Source organism: Excalfactoria chinensis, chromosome 3 (assembly GCF_039878825.1).
Source record: "Excalfactoria chinensis isolate bCotChi1 chromosome 3, bCotChi1.hap2, whole genome shotgun sequence".
NCBI classification, from domain to species: domain Eukaryota; kingdom Metazoa; phylum Chordata; class Aves; order Galliformes; family Phasianidae; genus Excalfactoria; species Excalfactoria chinensis.
In genome coordinates, this window is record NC_092827.1 from 99,626,207 (window position 1) to 99,646,489 (window position 20,283).

General features: G+C 38.9%; 1 protein-coding gene across 4 annotated transcripts in view; it reads left to right on the plus strand.

Annotated features, from left to right (window-relative positions):
* The window catches only part of KIF16B (kinesin family member 16B), a 126,449-nt gene that overhangs the window by 74,109 nt on the left and 32,057 nt on the right, over positions 1 to 20,283 (plus strand). For 3 of the 4 annotated variants that reach the window (XM_072333335.1, XM_072333336.1, XM_072333337.1), the window contains 3 exons: positions 316 to 366; positions 7,514 to 7,636; positions 15,289 to 15,378. In XM_072333335.1, coding sequence (XP_072189436.1) covers positions 316 to 366; positions 7,514 to 7,636; positions 15,289 to 15,378 — 264 coding nt within the window. Of the gene's footprint in view, positions 1 to 315; positions 367 to 7,466; positions 7,637 to 15,288; positions 15,379 to 20,283 lie in introns of those variants that run through there. The other variant, XM_072333338.1, reaches the window with a different exon arrangement.

Below are 20,283 nucleotides of genomic sequence, written 5' to 3' on the forward strand. Positions count from 1 at the left end.
AAGGATGGTTGTGTAAATGGCCATAAGAAGATTGCAGATAGAATCAAAATTTATGCCTTTCTAATACATTGATAAAGTTTCTTCTGGAAGATCAGGAACTGTTCATACTTGCAAACAAATGCTCATTTCAAAACTGATAATCTGATTCATCTGAGGAACGATTTGTTTGACTTCTATGCCAGTGGTTTAATAAATATAAATAAGAAAACAGTTATTTGGGGCTGTTAAAAGATGTCTTTTTATAAGTACTTAGAAAGAACTTATACAAGAACAATGCTTTATTTAATAATCACCTGTACCTTTTTTTGTTCTTAGGATAATGAGAGGTTTAATAATGGCACCATTCAGCGCAAGCTGAAGTACGAGGTAGGTCCTAATTTGTCAGAATTAAGTGGTTGTCTTAAATTATGGCATGCCCTGTAATTAAATTTCTTAATGTTTAGCTGCATAATTAGAAATTTGAATTCACAGCAAGATTAATGGCTAATAGAGAAAGTAATTTATTTGTCTATCTTGGAATGAAAGTGATTTTTTTCAGATTGGGCATAGCTTTTTCCTTGATTGAAAGGTATGTTGCTGTGGATGTTTCTTCCTTGTTTTCTCATGATTCTTAGTTCAGAACAGTATCCTTTTCCTGATTCTTAGGTTATAAAGGCGTTTAATGAGGACAGATGTTTGAATTCAGAATACCACTGCACTGTTGTGTCTCGTGGTGAGCTCAGTACTGTATAATTGCTTGTAGTATTTGCAATAACATTGGGCAAATTTGCCTGAATGTCATGAAGGTTTAATACCTGTGATCTTATACTGAGACTTGGACCCCTTAATTCCTTTGCAATTGCTTGAAACATTGCTTATGACCTGACTTGGTGAGTAGTTCTTAAGTATCGTAATGTATTTAAACCTTTCTGGAGGAAGGGGGGGCTTCGGTATCTTTCATTTGGACTTTCCCATTGTTTATAATAAACTGTCTTGGACTTTCTGACTTTATCATGTGCTTGCTTTTACACGGTCTTGGATAGTGTAGCATAGTGTTTTTGTACGTGTGTGGAAAAACAATAAAGGACTTGAAAATTTCTTCATTGCCCTTTTGACTTTCCTGTATTTTCATTTATTTATTTATTTTTTAAATAAAACAAATATAAACCAAGTGAAATGGATACTGTACAAAGTAAAAACAATGGTAGCCTGGGAAGATGAATCATTCCTGAATCAGACCTCAATTGGTTTTGTTGGGTTTTCCTTCTCTAATTTGGGCAGATTATACAGTGATTCTACAAATTTCGGTTGATTGTACAAACCCAATCAAAATCAAACCTGAATTTAAGAAATGTTAAAACCAGAAGATTTTTTTAAAGACATTTCTGTTTTCTTCTTTTGACGTTTTTAACAGAAAAGTCAACAGTGGCAGCCACATTGTGACTTTCCATTTATTTCTAAAGATGGCAAATGTGCTTCTGAGTTGTGTGGAGGAAACACGGGAGTAACAGATCATAAAAGACTGAAGGAACACACAGAGATGTGGGACTTATTTTCCGGGCCCGGAAGAATCTCTTCTCCCTTTACATCAGAAAAGGCATTTGAGAATGGAAGGAGAAATGCAGAACAGGAGAGCTTTGCTAGTCTTTATGACGCTGAAAGTAGTTTAACTCACTCTGAAAACACTAATACTTCAAAGTGTAAGAATGTTCCTTATCAGAATGTTTTATCTACTTCTTTACAAAGTCATGACTTAAATAATGTGGCTTACTCACTCTGCAAATTTGAAAATTTCAATCATTTTGACGATAAAATAATTACTTCTCAGGATTGTGACAGCTCAAGAACTGAATGTTATTGTTCCTGCTTGGAACAGCTGTCTCCTTTAGGATCCTTAATGTGTGCTAATGAGCAGGCTGGTTTTAACAGCATTTCGTTCCTTGCCTTTCCTCGGTCTAACATACATTCTGAAATAACTGTTAAGGAAAGCAGATCGTTTAAGACCACACAGCAGACAATGGAAGACCAGTCAAGTAGTTCTCAGCTTCCAATTGAAAAAGCTTCTGATTTAACCTCCTGTACATCAGTACCTTCTCATTTTGATGTCAGACCAGAACACACCTATGGTTTGGGTTATCTTCTCAGTAAGCTTTCCTGCTTTTACAAAGAGACTAGTAGTCAATTGCTCAACAGTACGGTGGTTCCTAAACAAATTAAGAAGTTGCGAAGTTTATGTGACAAAAGTGGGAGATGTGCACAGGTGGTGTCACTAATAAAACATTTGCCACTTATAAAGAACTTGGAATTAGATGTATCCTTTAAGTCCTGTGTGAGTCAAGACATGTCCTACTGTACTGATGACACCGAAGCTCATACTGAAAATATTGTTTTCCCTGAGACCCCTGTGAAAGAAGATGTCAGGATGTGTGTAAACACAAGAATCTCAGATGCCTGTGTGAGAAAGCCAGCTGGAGGTTTTGTGTGCTGTTGTAAGAATGAAGAGCTGGAAAACAGTCTTGTGTTAAGACAGACTTTTTTGCATTTTCCTGATGTCTTTATGAAGCTTCAGGTCTGTTCTCTTGAAAAAGCGCTGGACTTTTTGACCCGTGCACTACCTCAGATTTGTACTACTATGGAGGAGTTGAAAGGCGTATATTGGCTTGCTGTTGGCAATTGCAAAAAATGCGATCCAGAACCTGCTTGCTTACTTCTGTTCAGCTCTGTTTTGTATGTTATTGTTTCATCAGCCAGACAAGAGATTGGCCAGAGTTCCTTGGCAGTATTTCATGAGGTTCCAATCATTACAGTACAGGAGATTCACGTTGGCTTTGCTGGACAGACTATGAGTCTCCTGTGTTCTGCTGAAGATGATGTACTCACAATATTTACCTATAACAGACACTACACTCAAAGAATTTGCCATGACATAATGAGCATTTTGATTTCTACAACGGAGGATGCTGCTTGTTTAAATTGCCAGCTCTTGAAAGATGATTTGATGCAGATTTCACTTGACTGGACATCAGAAGTGAATGACATAGTCTTTGCACAAGGAGTGCGTTTGTCATGTAAATTCAGAACTGTATTAGCTGATTTGGTTTACTTACTCCATGAAAATATGGGAGATATTAAACCTTCATTAGCTGACATTCAAGTACTGCTATATACCACCGTGAAAACAGACTGTGCTAACCAGACTGTGTATAGATCTCTAGTTCTTACTACTACTCATGTCGGTCTCTTAAGGGAAAACAGTGCCTTTTATCCTGCACCTAACTTTTTGGATGCTTCATGCAAGCGATCACAATTTGACAGCCTTCAGTTGTACAGTTTGAATGATATCCGATGTGTAGTTTTGCCAGACAAAGAGAATTTCACAAAAATTGAGCTTGTGTTTTCTAGAAGGAGCAAGGTTGGATCTGATTCAGGAATTGGTTTTTCAAAATACTATGGAAAAGAAATAAATACTCAAATGACAGTCAGCCCATCAGTTCCTCAAAGCAGTTTGCATATCCCATCGGAGATCTGGAAATTAACATTCAGTTCAAGTGAAGAAGCCATTTGGCTAATTATGCATCTGACTAGGTGTTGAAATCGAAATACATTTAGATACATTCAAAATAGGAAGGCTAATGAATATTGATAAAATACTCTTTTGTCTATTGATTTTATTTTAAAAGGAAAGAGGGGGAAAAAAATAGTCCTTTGGGCACTTAAGAGAATGTCTTAGTTTGGGTACATGTATCTTATAAAAAATCACTGTTACTTTGATAGCTTACTTTTGTGCTGTACATAAATTTCCTTGGAAATGGGAGGAAATTAAATGGTTCTATTTTAAGTAGTAGGTAGATCCAAACTATAATTGTAGCTGTATCTTCTGATTTCCTTTTTGGGTGTTTTTTTTTGGCTTCCTCCATCTCCTATCCATCCAAATGTCTTTTCTCCACACCTCCTTGATTGACCTTTTACTTAATCTGAGTATCTTTGTTTTTCACGCTTCTCATCTATTTTGTGCCATTGATCTCAGTGCTTCCAAATATTTGCAATATTTTGTGTCTGATCTGCAAAGTGTGTTTAAGGCTACAGTTCAGTACATACAGTTCACTGTATGCTGTTAATACTAAGCATGCTGATAGTTTTTGTTGTTACAATTTTAGAGAGAATAACGCTGGCAAATCTGGGTTGACTTGGAGTTTTGCATGGAGGTTTAATACCCTCTTGGATGAATGTTTCTCACAAGTGCAAAAGGAGTTGTGTTTGATTTAAGTCGTGCTGTCTGAGGTTCCTGGAGTTGATGGATTTACTCTATCTCTTTTTTCCTTGGTCTTCCCCCTTTGCTCAGGCCCAAGAAAGCACGGGCTACATGGAAGCAGTGAAACAGAACAAGAGAAATGCAGAGATCATCCAATTGTCTTTTTCAATTTCATTCCCCCTACCCTGCCACCCTACTTTGTTCTTGCAGGGAAAAAGCATAAGGCTTTTTTTGAGTCATTCCTATCTATTTTGTCCAAACAATCAGCTTGAACTCCCACACAATACAAGTCTTTGTATTCCCAGTGATATGAGTGCTTGTGGAAAATGTGATGTGAAAATGAAGGAGATTACAGGGTGTGAAAAGATGTTATGCTTCGCCAATTTGACCTTTGGTAATGCTACTACAACTGTGTTAAGACAGAAGCTTTAAGGTTTATGATTTGTGTACGTGTTTCTCATACTGTTAAATGGATAGTTAGCAGCTGGGGATACTGCCTGAAGGATGAAGCATATTTAACCCTAGAATTGTCTCATGTAATGTGTCAGATGCCTGGCCTGAGTTTCCACGTTTTCAGCTTGTTTACTAGTGGGGTTGATGATGCTGTGGGATTAAATTGCTTTCTTCAATACCATGTTCCAAAAAATAACAGAACTATTGAAAATGGTTGAAGCATTTCCATTAGTCACGTCTTGCCTTGAGCTTAGTAAAAGGTTCCTCTTTACCTGTTACTCCTGTCCAATCTTCAAAAATTAAAAATAAGCCATCTTTTGTTTCTTCCCCTGCAATGGGAACAGAGTATGAATGTGCCATCTGCCATGTTTGTGGAAGATGGTCCTTGGCAGGAAAAGTGGTGGGATCTAATCTGAAATTCTAAATTCTGTAAGCATATTGCCTGGAGAGGTGCGATCTTCTACCAGACAGACTTCAGTCTCTTTACTAGTATACAAATGGTTCCCATTGATTCTTACCTTCCGTTAAGGCATAGTAATGTAATTCACTTGAGATTTAAAAAGATGTAACTTACTTTGGATGAGGAAGCTGTGGCTGGAAGGATGAAGGGTAATTTGGATAGTAAGTTGTGATTCTCCTATCATAACACAATTTTATACTGCCCTGAGCGATTCCAAAACCAAGAGCAAAGCGTGTTGGTTTGTTTTGAGGTATAGTTTTTGTTTTTAACAAGAAAAGTATACATAAATATTTCACAGAGCATGGCGCATACAGTACTTGTGTTGGAGTATGACATTATATCAGCCTAGTTAGAGAGCAACTCCCTTACTCACATCATTAAGTTATTTCTTCAGTCTTGGTGAAAGTTAATGTGAAGCGGTGCTTTCTGTGAGGACTGTCTTAAGTCAGGGCTGCTAAATGACAGCAATTACTGAAACTAATTTCTTTTTAGATTGCACTCCGCAGTTTAAAGATGTTTGCACGTGTTGTGTTCCAGATAACGTGGTTTTCTTCTTTGTTTTCAAATCTAACTTGCTGAATATAATTCACATTTACGAGGAAAAAAAAAAGAAAAAGATTTCACTATGGAATCTTTTATTTCGCTGTAAATTAAGCATAATGATGGATGTTCGTCACTATCAAAGAGTTATTTAATGTACGAGGGCAAGTTTTTCACAGTACATTGTCTTTGAGATTATTCTTCTGACTATTAGCTGTTTGTAATAATTTCCTGAAAATGACTGACAATAAATTACGTCTTGACAGAGGTGGCTTTAAGAGTGACTTTATGGCCTTCTTATTGTTTTAAAATGGATCGTACTGTCGTCAAGGCAGTGAACTCCCCTTTTCCCCAAGGATGGAACTGCTTACATTTCTATACTCCAGAAAGCTGATGTGTAGTTGAAAAGCTGATAACTGAGGGGAAAGTGAAAGAAGAGCAGTGTGTGTGTGGGGGGGGAGAAAATCATTGTTTGGTAAACAAAGATTATTATTCTTATTTTTATAAATCTATTCAAACTCAGTCTTTCTTTTTGTGTTTTCTTTTCCACTGCTATTAATGCTAGCATTAAGAAAAATGATATTGGCATTTATAAGCAGCTACTAATGAAATAATGAGATAACAACCCGTCTTCTCAATAACCAGATGTGGATACGAAAAAGCTATATGTAACAGCCTTCAGATGGGACTGTTTCAAACTATTCTGCAGCTGCCATTTTTGGTAGTAACGTCATATATGGTATGCAACCAGAGTTGTGACAGAGGGACCCAGTTCACTGGGCAGAAATGTGAACCATGTTCAGATTTTTGAGTAGTGTTGGTCAAACCTGACGGACTTTGACCGTGCAGCGTTCTTCATGAAAGCTACTGAAGTTCTGAGAGTAAACGTTGAGAATACAGCTGCAGATGGAGTGATGGATAGCACCCTTAAATACAGATTTGTGGGGTGGCCATAGATTTGAAGTGATAGTTTCTCAACTCATTTTCCTGTTGTTTTTGACTTATATTTGTTGTGCTGTTGTTGCCTCTTCAACTGTATTTTCAGTGCAAAAGCTCTCGATTGAGTCAGTGGATGACTGCCTAAAAAGCAGTTTCTGTTTTCATTCACTACAAATGCTTGTGCTACCTTTTGGACAGGATCTCTACAAAACATCCATCTTTTCATCTGCAAAGCTATTTATTATTGACTTAACTTTACAATTATGAATGCCATCTGACTGTTAGCCCAGTGTGCTCTCACTATAAATAACACTTCATAGCTTTGTCCACTCCTTATATGCATATCATTGTTGAGGTTTCTGTTACGGGTTAGGATTTTAAGAAAATAATAGGAAACTCTTTTGACAGTAGATTCCTGTGTTGTCTATACCTTGTTTAATTGTAAAATGACTTGGATTTAAATCCACGCTGTAAGAGCTTTCTGAATTATTTGGACCTCCCACTGCTTTGCAAGATATTGTAAATAGATTTGTTATATAAGTACGTATGAAAAATGAACTCATCATATGCATGTTTATTTTTTCAAGGAGGGTTAATAAGCCTTCTCTTTTCCTTTAGTTTTGATATCCAAGCTGAGTGTTCTGCAGTAAATTCACCTCATGTATTTTATGTGTAGTGAAATGCCAGGGCTTGCTTATAAAAGCAGATCCACTTTGTTTTCAAGTAATTCCTTCACTTTCAGATTAATTTCTGCCACTCTCATGCTCTCTTTCCCAGCTCTTCTGGCTGAGAATGCTTTCTCAATTTCAGTGAAGGTTTTTTCTTTTCTTTTTCCTTACTTAGTGATTTTGGTTTTCCTTTGTTCTCCCTATTTGGTATGCACATGAAAGCGGATGGTCTGTCGTTCTTTGGGAGCAAATCCAGATGACCTAAAGGACCCAATTAAAATTAGTATTCCACGCTATGTCCTGTGTGGGCAGGGAAAGGATGAACACTACGAGTTTGAAATAAAGGTAAGTGCACTTCACTTGCTTCTCCTTAATGTTTTACAAACATAGAAATATCATCATAGTAATAGTAATAATAGGAACATGCCTTTTCTTTAAAAACATCCAGTTCCTAGTTATCTCTGTCCAACTGTAGGTGTTCACTGTAACTACATCGCAGTTAGTAACAGTGGAAACAGCAATAGGAAACATTTTGAGAATCTCCATATTACAGGAATCACCTTGCTAGTCGCAGTGGAATGTAGTCCTTCTTCCAGTGAGTACAGTTCTTGTCCTGTGTAAGTGGCATCTGTACTACTAAATGGAAGGGGTTATGAGAAGCATGAGCAGTACAGAACACTATAAAGACAAGTATTTTCTAAATGATCGGTTGTCAGACCCTTGGGAAAGACAGTTCCAGGTCATACTAAGATGCAAGTGTAAGGTACAGAAGTGTTTGGACTTGAAATACTTACCTAACGAGAGCCTAATTTAAGTATTTTGCACATTCCCACAATAAAGGTTTGTTTCAATTCTGGCTCTTTGTTCTGCTTCTTCCCACCCTGAGTTTACAAGGTCTCACTTTTCCAAACTGTTTCCCCTCCATTCTAGTGTCTCTCCCAGTCAATACTCTGCAGAAGTGCTGGAAAAAAAAATGCATATTCATTATGTTTCCTCTGGTACCAAGCCAGTGTTTTTTCAAAGCAAGATGTGAAATCTAATTGGAAATGTGCTTTCAGTGCATGTGGACATGTAGCATAACTGATATACATGGCATCAGAGACTCAGTTGGCAGCCACCTATACTGAGTGTACTGCCAGATGCTTCATCAGGTGGTGAAAGCTGGAGGAGTGACCTGCCTTCACAGTGTGCAGGTCTGTTTTTGAGCTATGTTCATGGTCTCTTTTGCAGAGTCTTTCATTGAGACCGTCAGTCTTAGCTCTGTTTATTGCTAATTAAATTGTCATCTTGAAACATATTGCACTGTTTGTGAATGGAATGCTCCTTTTTGCTGCTTGAATGTTGAATTTGCTGGGGTCAGTGAAAGCCCAGCACCTATCAGTGATGCTGAGGAAAGAGTAAATGCACATGAACCCCAAGCTTCTACAGCTGCTTGCCAACTGTTTTCTGCTGATGGGATTTACTAAGCTGGGTAATGGTTAGTAAAGGTAGATAAAGTAAAAAGTGTTGTGTCCTTTTAGTAACAGTCTGTAGATTTCTTTTCCAAGTACTCTTTCTTCACCTCTAAATTCCACAGAAGCATATAGGGGGGACCTGGCATGAAGAGGTAATATGTGGAGAAAGGTTTACAGTTGATGCAGAAGGAGATGTTATGGCGGGGGGGGAGGGGGTGGGGGGGAAATATGCTGGAAAGAGGTGGAATTGTTAATGAGGAAAGAACAGGATAATATCCAAACAAAAAATACAAGGGCACATGAAATTAGGCTTCAGCAGTTCTGTTGCTTGTGTTTTGTTTCTGCAAGAAGCAAGACTCACAGGCTGGCCTCTCCAGTGGCATGGAATGACCTGATGCAGTCCTCTGGCCAAGAGCTTTGTATATGGTGTGGCTGTTCTCTTCTGTTGTACTTTGCAGTACCATCGTTTTTCTCTCTCGTGTGCCAACTCTAGATTGCCTCTGAGAGAAACCGCTGCTTAAATATCTTTGATGAAGTTCAAAGCAAGTAAATGATAGTACAGAGTAGAGAATGGGCTATCACTTTAATAATTGCATTCTATTGCTAGCAAGTTCCTTAGAGCAATAAATATTTTTATTATAACTCCTACGGACCTTAGTTTGACACTCTGTGGGATATCTTAGTCGCTCCCTTACACAAATCAATCAGCTGTGTACACTTCTTTTTCCTTTCCCTTTGCCTACAGATCTCTGTGCCACGCTGGGCTGCTTTTGCTGTGGTCAGGATTTTGCTCCAAGCTACAATCTGCAGAGTTTCCACAAACTTTTCTATTTTAAATCTTTTCCCTGCAGAGCTCCTATCTCTGCTTGGATCTTTAGTATCCTTCAGCCGTTCCTGCTCATATTCTGTAAGATATCAGAATATGCGATATAGTGATTTATTTTTTTTCTCCCCTGAAAGCTAAGAAAGTAGAATTGCCTTTCTTCAAGCAAGAAGGAGAGAATGTGAACCTGTTTTACCCTTTACTGATGGGTGAGGATACAATGCCAGTAGTAGAAATAATTCTTTATAATGGCCCCACTTTTCTTTAGTTAATTTCCAGGTGATGGTGCATTGGAAGGTACATCAATCTTGGAAAGAGGCTCTTGTAGTGTTTGTCTCATGTCCTTTGCTGCTGCCCAAGTGAGCTTTCTTCACCAAAGTTCTCCTTCTTGTTGGGAAAATGGGTGGGTGACCTTTTTGTGTTCAACAGCACTTAAAAATCAGACCCAGTCAAGATGATTGATTTGAACTGTAAAACAGACTCAAAAACTTTGAATCCTAAGTATCTCAGAAGTATTTTCATCAGCAGATGTTTCTAGTGATTGCGTTTGAAGTTAAATCCTTGCATACTGCTGTAAGGAGGAACAAATCTGACAAATATTCTGTATAGATTTCTTCTTGTAAAATGAAACAGTAAAAATTACTTTGTTTACATGCCCAAAGAAAGAGAACAAGTTCCACACTTCTTGGCAGCACTGCTTTAGTTCATAAGTCTTATAACCCTTCTATACCATCCAAAAAGATTTTCTTCTAGTGCAAGTTCAGCATCTCGTTCATCTGAATTTATGTGATCCCTGGAAAGGTGTTCTGACCTGCTCACCTTCTGCCACTTGACACAGGTCTCGCTTTTTGATGTCAAGAAAGGCCCATAAGATGCTTCAGAGAATAGAAACCAAAACACGCTCCGTTAGAGTTAGCACCTTCTTCTTTTGCTGCAGGAGAAATCACGGAGCCGTTTCTGTGGGTCTGCTGTTGAATAATTGATACTAATAGATAACTTCCCAAATAAATTTCCTTTTGGGTGACAGTTTTATATTCAGTCTTTAAAGACATGATGAAGCAGTAGTAACTCAATCAAAGCACAGTTACCTTAGAGCTGAATTAGAATACCAGAAGATGATCGTGTGTTCTCCGCTTCCTTTTGTGTTGCTGTAATACACGGAATATTCAGACAAAGCCACAGTAGAAATGGCATGTGGGAAGAGTTTTTGCATCGTCAGGTTTTTGCCTTGTTGACAGCTGTCACAGAGTACCTGAAATTACTAGACAGCATCTGTGGGAAGCAGGAGGAGCAGTGAGGTTGCAGGGAACTTCCAGTTCAAAGACATGAGTGGGTCTCCCAAGAGCAGGTGATGGGAAACTAAACCAGAAATTGAGCATAGCCCTGTCCGGGGATCCTCTGACAAGAAAGGTGTGCATGCCTGTAGGTAAATATATATATACATATGTAAATGTACACATGCATGCCTTATTATTTTTATTCAGCTTCCCCCAGTTGTTGTGACTTCTTTCATTTTATTCATCCTCTTAGATATTTTATCAAAACTGGCTTTTTCTTGTGTTTCAAAGCTTTCCAGTCATCTTTGATGAGTTCTCTGTAGAAGATCAAGGCAGATGCATCCCAAAGCAGTGGGTTGTTTATTTTTTTTAAGGTCTAGTTATGAGCTTGCATTCACCAAGTGCTGTGGTGGGTCTGCTAACAACATTGATGGGTTTCAGCAACATTTTATCCTGTAGAATTGAAGTAAAGCAAAAGCAGTGCTCATTAATACATGAAACATTGCACGCCCCGTGGGGAACACAATTAAAGAAACAGTCCTCAACAGTACTGACACCCTAAAGGATAAATGTAAAAATATCCATTAAAAAGGGCAGGATGAGCCCTTGGTGTCCTGCATGTTCTACATCTTCATAGGCTGTATTCATTGACAGTGGGAGGAGTAATTTCAGCAAGGTCCATTTTTGGGACCTTCACGGTGACTGCTTAACAAGCTTAGAAGTGTAAGGTGGCAATTCTTCCTTTTCTGATCGCTTCAGAAGCAGGTGTAATATGCACCTATTTTTGTGGCTTTACTTATTTGCATGGATTGGGGGGAGGATGGGAGAGCAAATTTTTTTAGTGCCTTAGAATGAAATTGGTTGAAAATATCAGTTGAAGTGATCACCTGCCATTGTGCAGAGTGAAAGTTAAGGAAACAGGACTGCAGTATCTCCTTGCAAATGTCTGGGTTTTATGTAGGAAATGCTGCACTTTAACTTGAGTGAAAAAAGAAACGCAACTATAAGCCAAGGCTAAGGTCATGTAAGTGCCCAGATCAGAGTGTTTCAAAAATGTCTTACAGATTTACTCAACCATATGTATGCATTTATATATATTTATAACTAGTAGTAAATTACAAGTAAAAAGTAAATGGCCTTTCAAATTTGTTTTATTTGTTACAGTTCAATAGATTTTCATTGATCCTACTTCCATACTTGCATTCTGTATAATCTGTCATACAGTCTTTACTGAAGGATGGGAGAAAGAATCCCAGACCACACTGGCTGTATCAGCTGTAGGAGTACAAGGCCATGTTCTAGAAACATCATTGCTATGTCAAATACACTGTTATGCTTCTACTTATGTCAGTGGAGTACGGTCCCATCTGCTTTAACAGTAACGTTATTGTGGAGCTTTGGGGGTTGGTTCGGGTTTTGTTTAGCTTTGAAATTTATTTTCTGATAATATCAGCAGCATGGAAAGAGAGAGTGACTGATGGCACCTCACCTCAACAGAGGAAAAAGGCTCATTAACAACTGTGAGGTGTTGGAGTGCATTTACTCAATAGTCTCATACACTAATCAGGGGAGTAAACAAAGGGGATGACAGGGAACAAGTCAAATCAAGCCACCAGGGAACACAGTAGAGAGCAAGCTTCAGGTACTCAGCAGCGCAGATCCGTGGCTTTGCCTTCCTATGCAGTTCTGTCAAGTATTGCTGAAGTGGTAAGAACAGTTTGTATTTGTTAGATCCTTTTAAGAAGTTGGCTGCAGGCAGTTGGGTGTATTCGGTACTGCCCTGTCACTTAGACAGCTGCCAGATGCTCAGACAACAGCATCGTTGGCAAGCTGACATACCTGCTCATCCCCAGGCTGCGTAGCTGGGAGAGTCCTGGATGCTCCCTGAAAGGCATGCCAATGCAAAAGCTCTGGGGAAAAAAGAGGTCGTTTTTGCATAAATATCATGTGCAAATGAAATTTATCACACTAAAAGCTCACAGTTCAATTGGCAATTTCGCAACATGGATTTAAAGCAAAAACAAACTAGAAACAACATTGAAGTCGTGGAGCGCTTTACTTTAAGGTGATTATTCAGAACAAAATGGATAATGGGTTAAGATCGGTTCAACATGCACGTTTCTGAATCCCTCGTTTATTGTAGGTAAACCTGCCTATGCAGGTTGTACCCGTTTGCCTCGTTTGTAAGGCTTGGGAGATTGACAATACATTGAGGGAGGGCAAAGACATTGAGGGAGGACAACTGTGTGAATTTATTTGTAAGGAAATGCAGTCCGTCATGCAGACATCCTAGCAGCAGTCAAGCTTGTTGGTGACAGGAAAGATGAATTATATCAGAAATAATGAATTTGTGTTGAGGAGATAATGCCAGAAAAATGTTTTGTTTTAGAGCGGAGTAGTTCAGTTGGGAGGCACCTCCACAGATCACCTGGTCCAGCTGCAGTTTGTGAAGAGTATTTCTGAAAAGCACTCTTAGAAGCTCGGATTTGTTTACTTATATCTTTAAACTAAAAGTTAACCAACAAAACAATACCTAATTCCTGACATTACGTGGTGTATTTTTTGGTTTCCAAAATGCTGCTGCCAGTTTAACTGTTTTTAGTATGGCCCTGTAAAGGCAGATGGGGAAGCATGGATCAGAGATCGCTTTGGTAAAAGGCTGAGTTGACAACTCTTAGCAATGCTGTTTGGCCTTGGGCACTTCCAGGGATGGGCACCCACAGCTCTATGGAAGCAGTGCCAGGGCCTGACTGCCCTCTGAGTGAAACATCTCTCAATGTCTAACCTAAATCTCTTCTCTTAAAGTCATTCATTCCTTCTTGTCTTATCATTATCAGACCATGTAAAAAGTTACTACCCCTCCTGCTTATAATCTCCCTTCAAGTACTGGAAGGCTGCAATGAAATTTTCCCAGAGACTTCTCCAGGCTGAACAAACCCACCTCCCTCAGCCTTTCTCCATAGGAGAGGTGCTCCAGCCCTCTGAGCATCTTCTGGACCCAGTCCATCATCTCAGCATCCTTCTTGTGCTGGGGGCCCCAGGCCTGGATGCAGTACTGCAGGTGGGGCCTCACAGAGCAGCTGGGGATAATAATCCTCTCTCTTACCCTTCTGCTACCCATTACCCCTCTGTTGATGCAGCTCAGGATATAGCTGGCCTCCCGGGCTGCAGGAGCACACTGCTGGCTCTTATCAAACCAGGATGCTGGTTTTATTGTGCCAGTTTCTTTTTCTCCTACCTGGTTATCCTTCTCCATTCCCATTTTCCGTCATCCTGTGACTATCATACGCTTTGTAGTGTGGGAGCTGGTTGTGCATTTTAAGACTCGCTTTTGGGTTAAAACCCAAGCCCATATCTTTATAAAATGCATTTTGCAAAATGCATATTGTTGATTCTTATGCACAAATTCATTGCTGGACAGAAGTTATATCATATATTAGGCCCACTGGATTAAAAAGGCAATAAGCTTTCCTGTTTAGGTATTGCTAGTTGGTTTTCTTCAGCTGTGCTATTTGGTGTAGCAAAATGCCTTCCTCTCGCCGCAGCATCACTCAATAGCATTAGATCATCAGAGTAATAGAAGGGCTTTGCTGTGAAATCAGAGGCTCTTCGTATCACTTTTAGGACCCGCTTAGAAATTTCTTTCATTTCACCTAATTTTAGGTGGTGAAAAATGTTTCATTCACTGAAATTTTTATGCCAGTTTCTCAGTTCCAGTGAGGGTTTGGACTATAACTGATGGCAAAGTTGGGTAGTTGAATTGCCTTCCTCTTGGCTTCCTTTGCTCTGTGCTTTTTTTTCCACAGGAGCACTTCTATTGATTTTAATGAAACTTCCTGTATAAATGAGATGCTCACCAACGTGCTGATGATACAGTCCTAGAGTTCTTTAAAGGAATATCTTCCACTGAAAGGAAATATATTTTCTTTCCTACTGTACAAATTGGAACCACATTCTATACGATAATCAACTCTTTGTTTACAGGAAAAGTATGTTTAATATTTTTATGTGCATTTCCACATGAATGTATGCATCATTTTATATGAGAACAGATGCACCTACATCAACATAGAAAGAGGCTACACTACACTTGTGCTGAGTGCTGTCCATTAGTGGAACGCCTACTAATTGTAATGCTGTGAGCTGCATAGCTGCACTGACAAGTGATTGGGGATATTTTAAGGTGTTTACAGACTTGTCAACCTACCCTGGAATATGGAATACATGTGTTCAGTCTTTTCATTTGCAATCAGTGACCCTTATTCAAAAACAAACAAACAAAAACCTCCCAAAACAGAAAAGTTAAGTAAGCCATAAATTATAGAATTTAAGGAAACTACTGTTATCCGTATTAATCTGCTAACTCTTTACGCTGTGTAGTTCTTGGTGTGGCATGCTATGTGATTTTACTTCTGTTTTCTCTTTTTAATTCATGTGATACAGATAACAGTCTTGGATGAGACATGGACCGTGTTCAGGCGATACAGTCGTTTTCGGGAAATGCATAAAACTTTAAAATTGAAGTACCCAGAGGTAAGTTTTTGGTAAAATCTATTTGGCAGGAAAAAGCGGAGCCTTGAAAAGAACTTTGTGGGTTTGTTGTTTGTTGTTTTTCGCTTTTTTGGGGAGGTGGAGGGAAGAGAAGCTTACACAAAACCAATATGCTTCTTAGTAAAAACAGCAAGCCCGTTGGCAGTTTGAAGCTCCAAGGCTGCTAGAGCCTGAATGGATTGTTGCATGCTGTTACTACAGTGAAGCCATGACTAAATGTGCTGCCTCCAGCCATTAATTCCCTTTGCTGCCAGCTGGAGTCATTCCCTGGAGGTTGCTGCTTTGTTCATTGCAAAATACTTGCGGTCATACCACGTCATCCTGACAGCTCCTCGTTTACAAGCAGCGCGTTGTTCCACAGATACCCTTTTGTGATAGTGCTTTCCAGGTTTCTGCAGAATGGAAAATTGATCTTTCTGACCACCTCTGAGACTTTGAGCATTCAGGATATGAGGAGCTGTGCCTGACAGCACTTCAGTTCATTGGAGTGAGTGTTTGTAGAATTACAGTACTTGGTTTCCACATCTAGCCTTTAATTATTAATGTTTTGCTTCCTTTCTCCTTGTTCTGGTGGATATTGGCAGAAATCAATCATTCAAGCAATTGAAGTGATCCTAACTTGAGAGTTGTCTCAAGTAAGTGGGCATAGACCATGTATTTTCACGGGCTATATATTTAAAGGCATTAATATTTGAGACTGTGTGATGCAATAGCATGCAAAGGGCTTCCTGTCGATTTTTTCCTATGTATTCTCTAAGCTAAAAACATATTGAGCATGGGAAGACCTTGAGGTTTTAAGGAGTAGAATATCAAGAGTCTGTGTCTTGTGGAGATTCTGGAACTTGAGATCATTCCTGTTCCAGAAGAGTATGAAACCCAGAAACTGAAACTATGCACTATCTAAAGAAGAGTAAGCCTAAGGAGAAGAAAATTACAGTCATCTTTTCTGACTGTCAGGAAGTTCTGAAAGATCAAAATGAATTTTGAGGAGAAAATTGAAACATTCTCTTTTCACAAATGCTTTTAAAAATATTATTTTGAACGAACCTCACTGTGATATTTTTGATTCAAAGAAATTGCTGCAGAGATACGGTATGTAGACACTAATATCCTAATTGCATCTAACTCCTGAAAAAATGGCTAGCCTGTCACCTCTTTGAAAGAGAAAAGGGTTACCTGCATCCCTCTGCAGACTGATCTTCCCCTTTTAGGAAGCCGTGTTTGAGCAGACTTTCTCAGAGCCTGTTATCAGTCCTGACACTACACTGAGGAACAGTTGAATGTGACATTTACAATTATTTCAGGAGATCAACTTCATTGTAGTTTGTAGTAATCAAATTCAGAAGGAATCCGATGTTCTTAAGGCCTCCATTAAATTGTCCCTTGTGCTGCAGCATGTTATTGTCAACTTTCTGAAGCGAGCGTATGTGACTCACAAGCTGACAGAGTCAGGCTTTTTAGTGTTACAGGAGGAGGAATTTTTCTTAAGAGTCAGGAGAGCTTAGGAGAGGTATTAGTAGGTCAGAAAAAAAAGCAGTAGCACCTCCTGCAGGTCTCTTAGTAGCTTTTAGCAATGGGTGCAGGGGCTGTGATGTTATCTCCATGCATCTCCTGAGAACAATTACAGGTAAATAATTATCTTCCTCGAATGAGGAGAATACATGCTTCGAATAAGCAATTTTTGTTCCTTATGCTCCTTCACCATCTGCATTCATACTGGCAAGCTCAATATATTTCATATTTTAATGTGCTAATTTGTTTCTTATTGACACTTTTGCGCTGCCATATATTTGGTCTTGGGTCAGTTTATTGAGATTAACAGAATTGTTGGCTTAACTATACAGGTGATTAAATTTCGAATTTCCATGTAGGAGAGCCATTGTAGTATATTTCATTGTAGTATATTTCACTGAGTTATCTGCTCGTTCCTCAACAATCTGTATGTAAGTCAGGGCAAATACCAAGTCGCACAAGTTTGTCAATACACCTTTCCTAAAGTATGGTACTTTTTGGAGAAGCATAATAATGCGTTTTGGCTTCCAATGTGCTTGAAAGAATTAATATTTTAGCCATATTTGGTTTTAAATAGCCTTAATTTATGGAAATTTGGGATTAATTTTGCAGAACGGGTTGGAACTTGGTTTGTTTGGCAAACTGGAAATCTGTTTCCTTTCATTTGCCAGTGACCTAATTTGGCATCCATTATGACACTAAAATACATTTAATAACAAGCTTGGCAGAGTTGGCTCCATAGTTATTACGTTTTGTTCCAAAGACATTTGATCCTTAAATGAGAACCCATCGAAGTTGGATTTTACTCACCTTCCAGCTCTAAATTAATATTTATAATGAACAGAGAAAATACTGTGAATGCGTTTAACATACGAGTGTCCTGCTTTTAAGAAGTGAACTTTACGGCTCATTAGTTGCTCAGCTCTGAATTACTACATCAGTATTTTAATAACTTGCTGATTTTGCATTTCATGTTGGTGCCACTGAATTCCCAAAGAAATGCACTGGAATGCTGATTTATTAGGAAAGTTTTTTTAGGTAAGTCTGCCTTTTCAGAAGCAGAAACTCTCTTAATGTCTTACAGTCTCAGAATGCGTTAAATTTTATGTACAGTTGACCATTCATCACTCCTTACCTGAAACCAGGCTGTGTAGAGACCTTCATGCAATTTGGAGTTCCATACTTGCCACTTCTATCCAGATGGATAGGCCAGGTTTTGGGGGCTTTCATTGTCAGCTTCGCTTTCAGCATTCCCTGTCACTTCTCTGGAAGTTTCCTTCCATGTATACAAAGATCTCTAAATGGTGTAAAGGGAAGCATATAGCGTCAAGGCATTTTTAGTCCTAATAGTCAGTCACTGCCTTAAAACATTTGTAAATCCACACAGAGCTTGTCAAAGAGCAGTTAAAATGCACACTTGCATTTATAGATCAATTCATGAAGAGAAGGATGTGTATGCAGGCAAGATCTTGAAGTGCTAAAACGATTGGCTTCTAGATCATTTAACAGAACCTAATAATTTGAGTATTCATATATGATGTGTGGCAGTCTGTATCTAAAGTAATATTTATGTCTTTCTAAAGCACAAGAAAACTGGTCATTATTTATGAAGAATTTCAGGCTTCATAATTGATCCAGCTTCCCCTTCCACTGGTCTGGGTCGTGTCGTCGTATGTGACCAAAAGGATGCGTAATATCCGTATCTGAAGCAGCAGGAAATGTTATACATAAGACTGAGCCTTTGATCCGGAGTTCCCATGTGTTCTGGCTCTACCTCATAAGCTGTTCCCACTAAGGAAATAAGTGTGTGACATACATTGTAGTTACTCATCTAATATCATATATCTTGGAAGTTAGGCTTGCTGCATGCTGCAGACAGTGGGAATGTTTCTTTGGATGGCAGGGTTTTACAGATACTTAAGTATCAGACAGTAAAGATCGTATTTTATAACAATTATAATAATTAGGAAAAAATGCTGTCTGTCTCATTTCAGCTTTTTAGTCTAGATTTCTAGAGGGAAGACTCTTAATGGTAGTGTCAATGGGAGTCATATAACTTCACTTTACATCTGAAGACAATATCCTCTGTTAATCAGCAACTTATTCGACAGAAGGTAGTTCTTTTGGATTGAACCCAAGGTTCCTGCTTTCTTGCTTTGCATAAGAATTGCATGAAACTCAAAGAGCAGAAAATATTTCTCAGGCTCGTCAGAAATAACACGTAAATGTTTTTGAATATAATGAATTCCAATCATTTGTTGTAAGCTTATTTTTAAGATGTTTTAAGTATTTCAGAATATTGAAAAAATCCAAGTACAATTGTTCGAATTGGTAGGAACCATAAAAGACCATCCATTCCAACCCCCTGCAGTGCACAGGGACACCCACAGCTCCATCAGTGCTCACAGCCCTGTCCAGCCTGACCTTGGCTGTCTGCAGGGATGGGGCAGCCCTACCTCTCTGGGCAGCCTGTGCCACTGCCTCACTACTCTTATCATAACAAGCTTATTCCTCGTATCCCAGCTAAATCTTCCTGCTAACATTCAAAGTAGTTTATCCCTTTTCTATGGAAATTTCTATTCTCTTTCTTTGAGACGAGCTGCAAGAAACTTTTTGTATCTCACTGAGTTCACTTCGTGTTTCATCCAGCCATACTGCCTGAAACCACATAACTTTATGTAAATGCCTGCTATTAAAATATAAGCCATCAGTGTTCTAATCCCTTCTGAAGTTCTTCTGAAACTCTTCTCTCGTCCCACTTACTATGTGGGATTAACTCTGTCATGCAGTGATGAGAAGAGGTGTGAATTGTTGATTCAGCTATCAGGGTCTGATCTCACGGTCCTTTCCTTTTGCCTCCATCCTCCTCTTCTGGGTGACAGCCAGGGGAGGAAGGGATCCACATTTCCTTTTTAAATGGCTCATACACGTGTTGCTCTTGATAAGTAGTAAGTGGAAGAAATCTTCAGCACAAAATGCCAGCACAGTTAATGGTGAGGGAATGAATATGAGGTGAAGCTGTTGATTTTAGGAGGGCATCCTTGGATTTGGAGAGAAGTTATTTCTAGGGTCACTGACAGATAAGTGCAACCTCTTGTTAACTTTCAAGACACGGTTGGTGATTTTTTTCTTGTTGTTGTTCATTATTTTGTGTTTTTCTCCAGATAATTATGAGGGAAATTGATCAACCTTCGTGTATTTGTGTAATTTTATTTTTATTTATTTATTTATTTATTTTAAATCTCCCTCACAAGAAAGAACACGACCAGATGGGTTAAACAAAGAGGGAGCTGTAAGTCAGCATTCCTTGTGCAGAGCACTTAGGGCAGCTGCAGCTTCTCAGCTGGGAGTGTACCTTTCTGACTGCTACAGCTT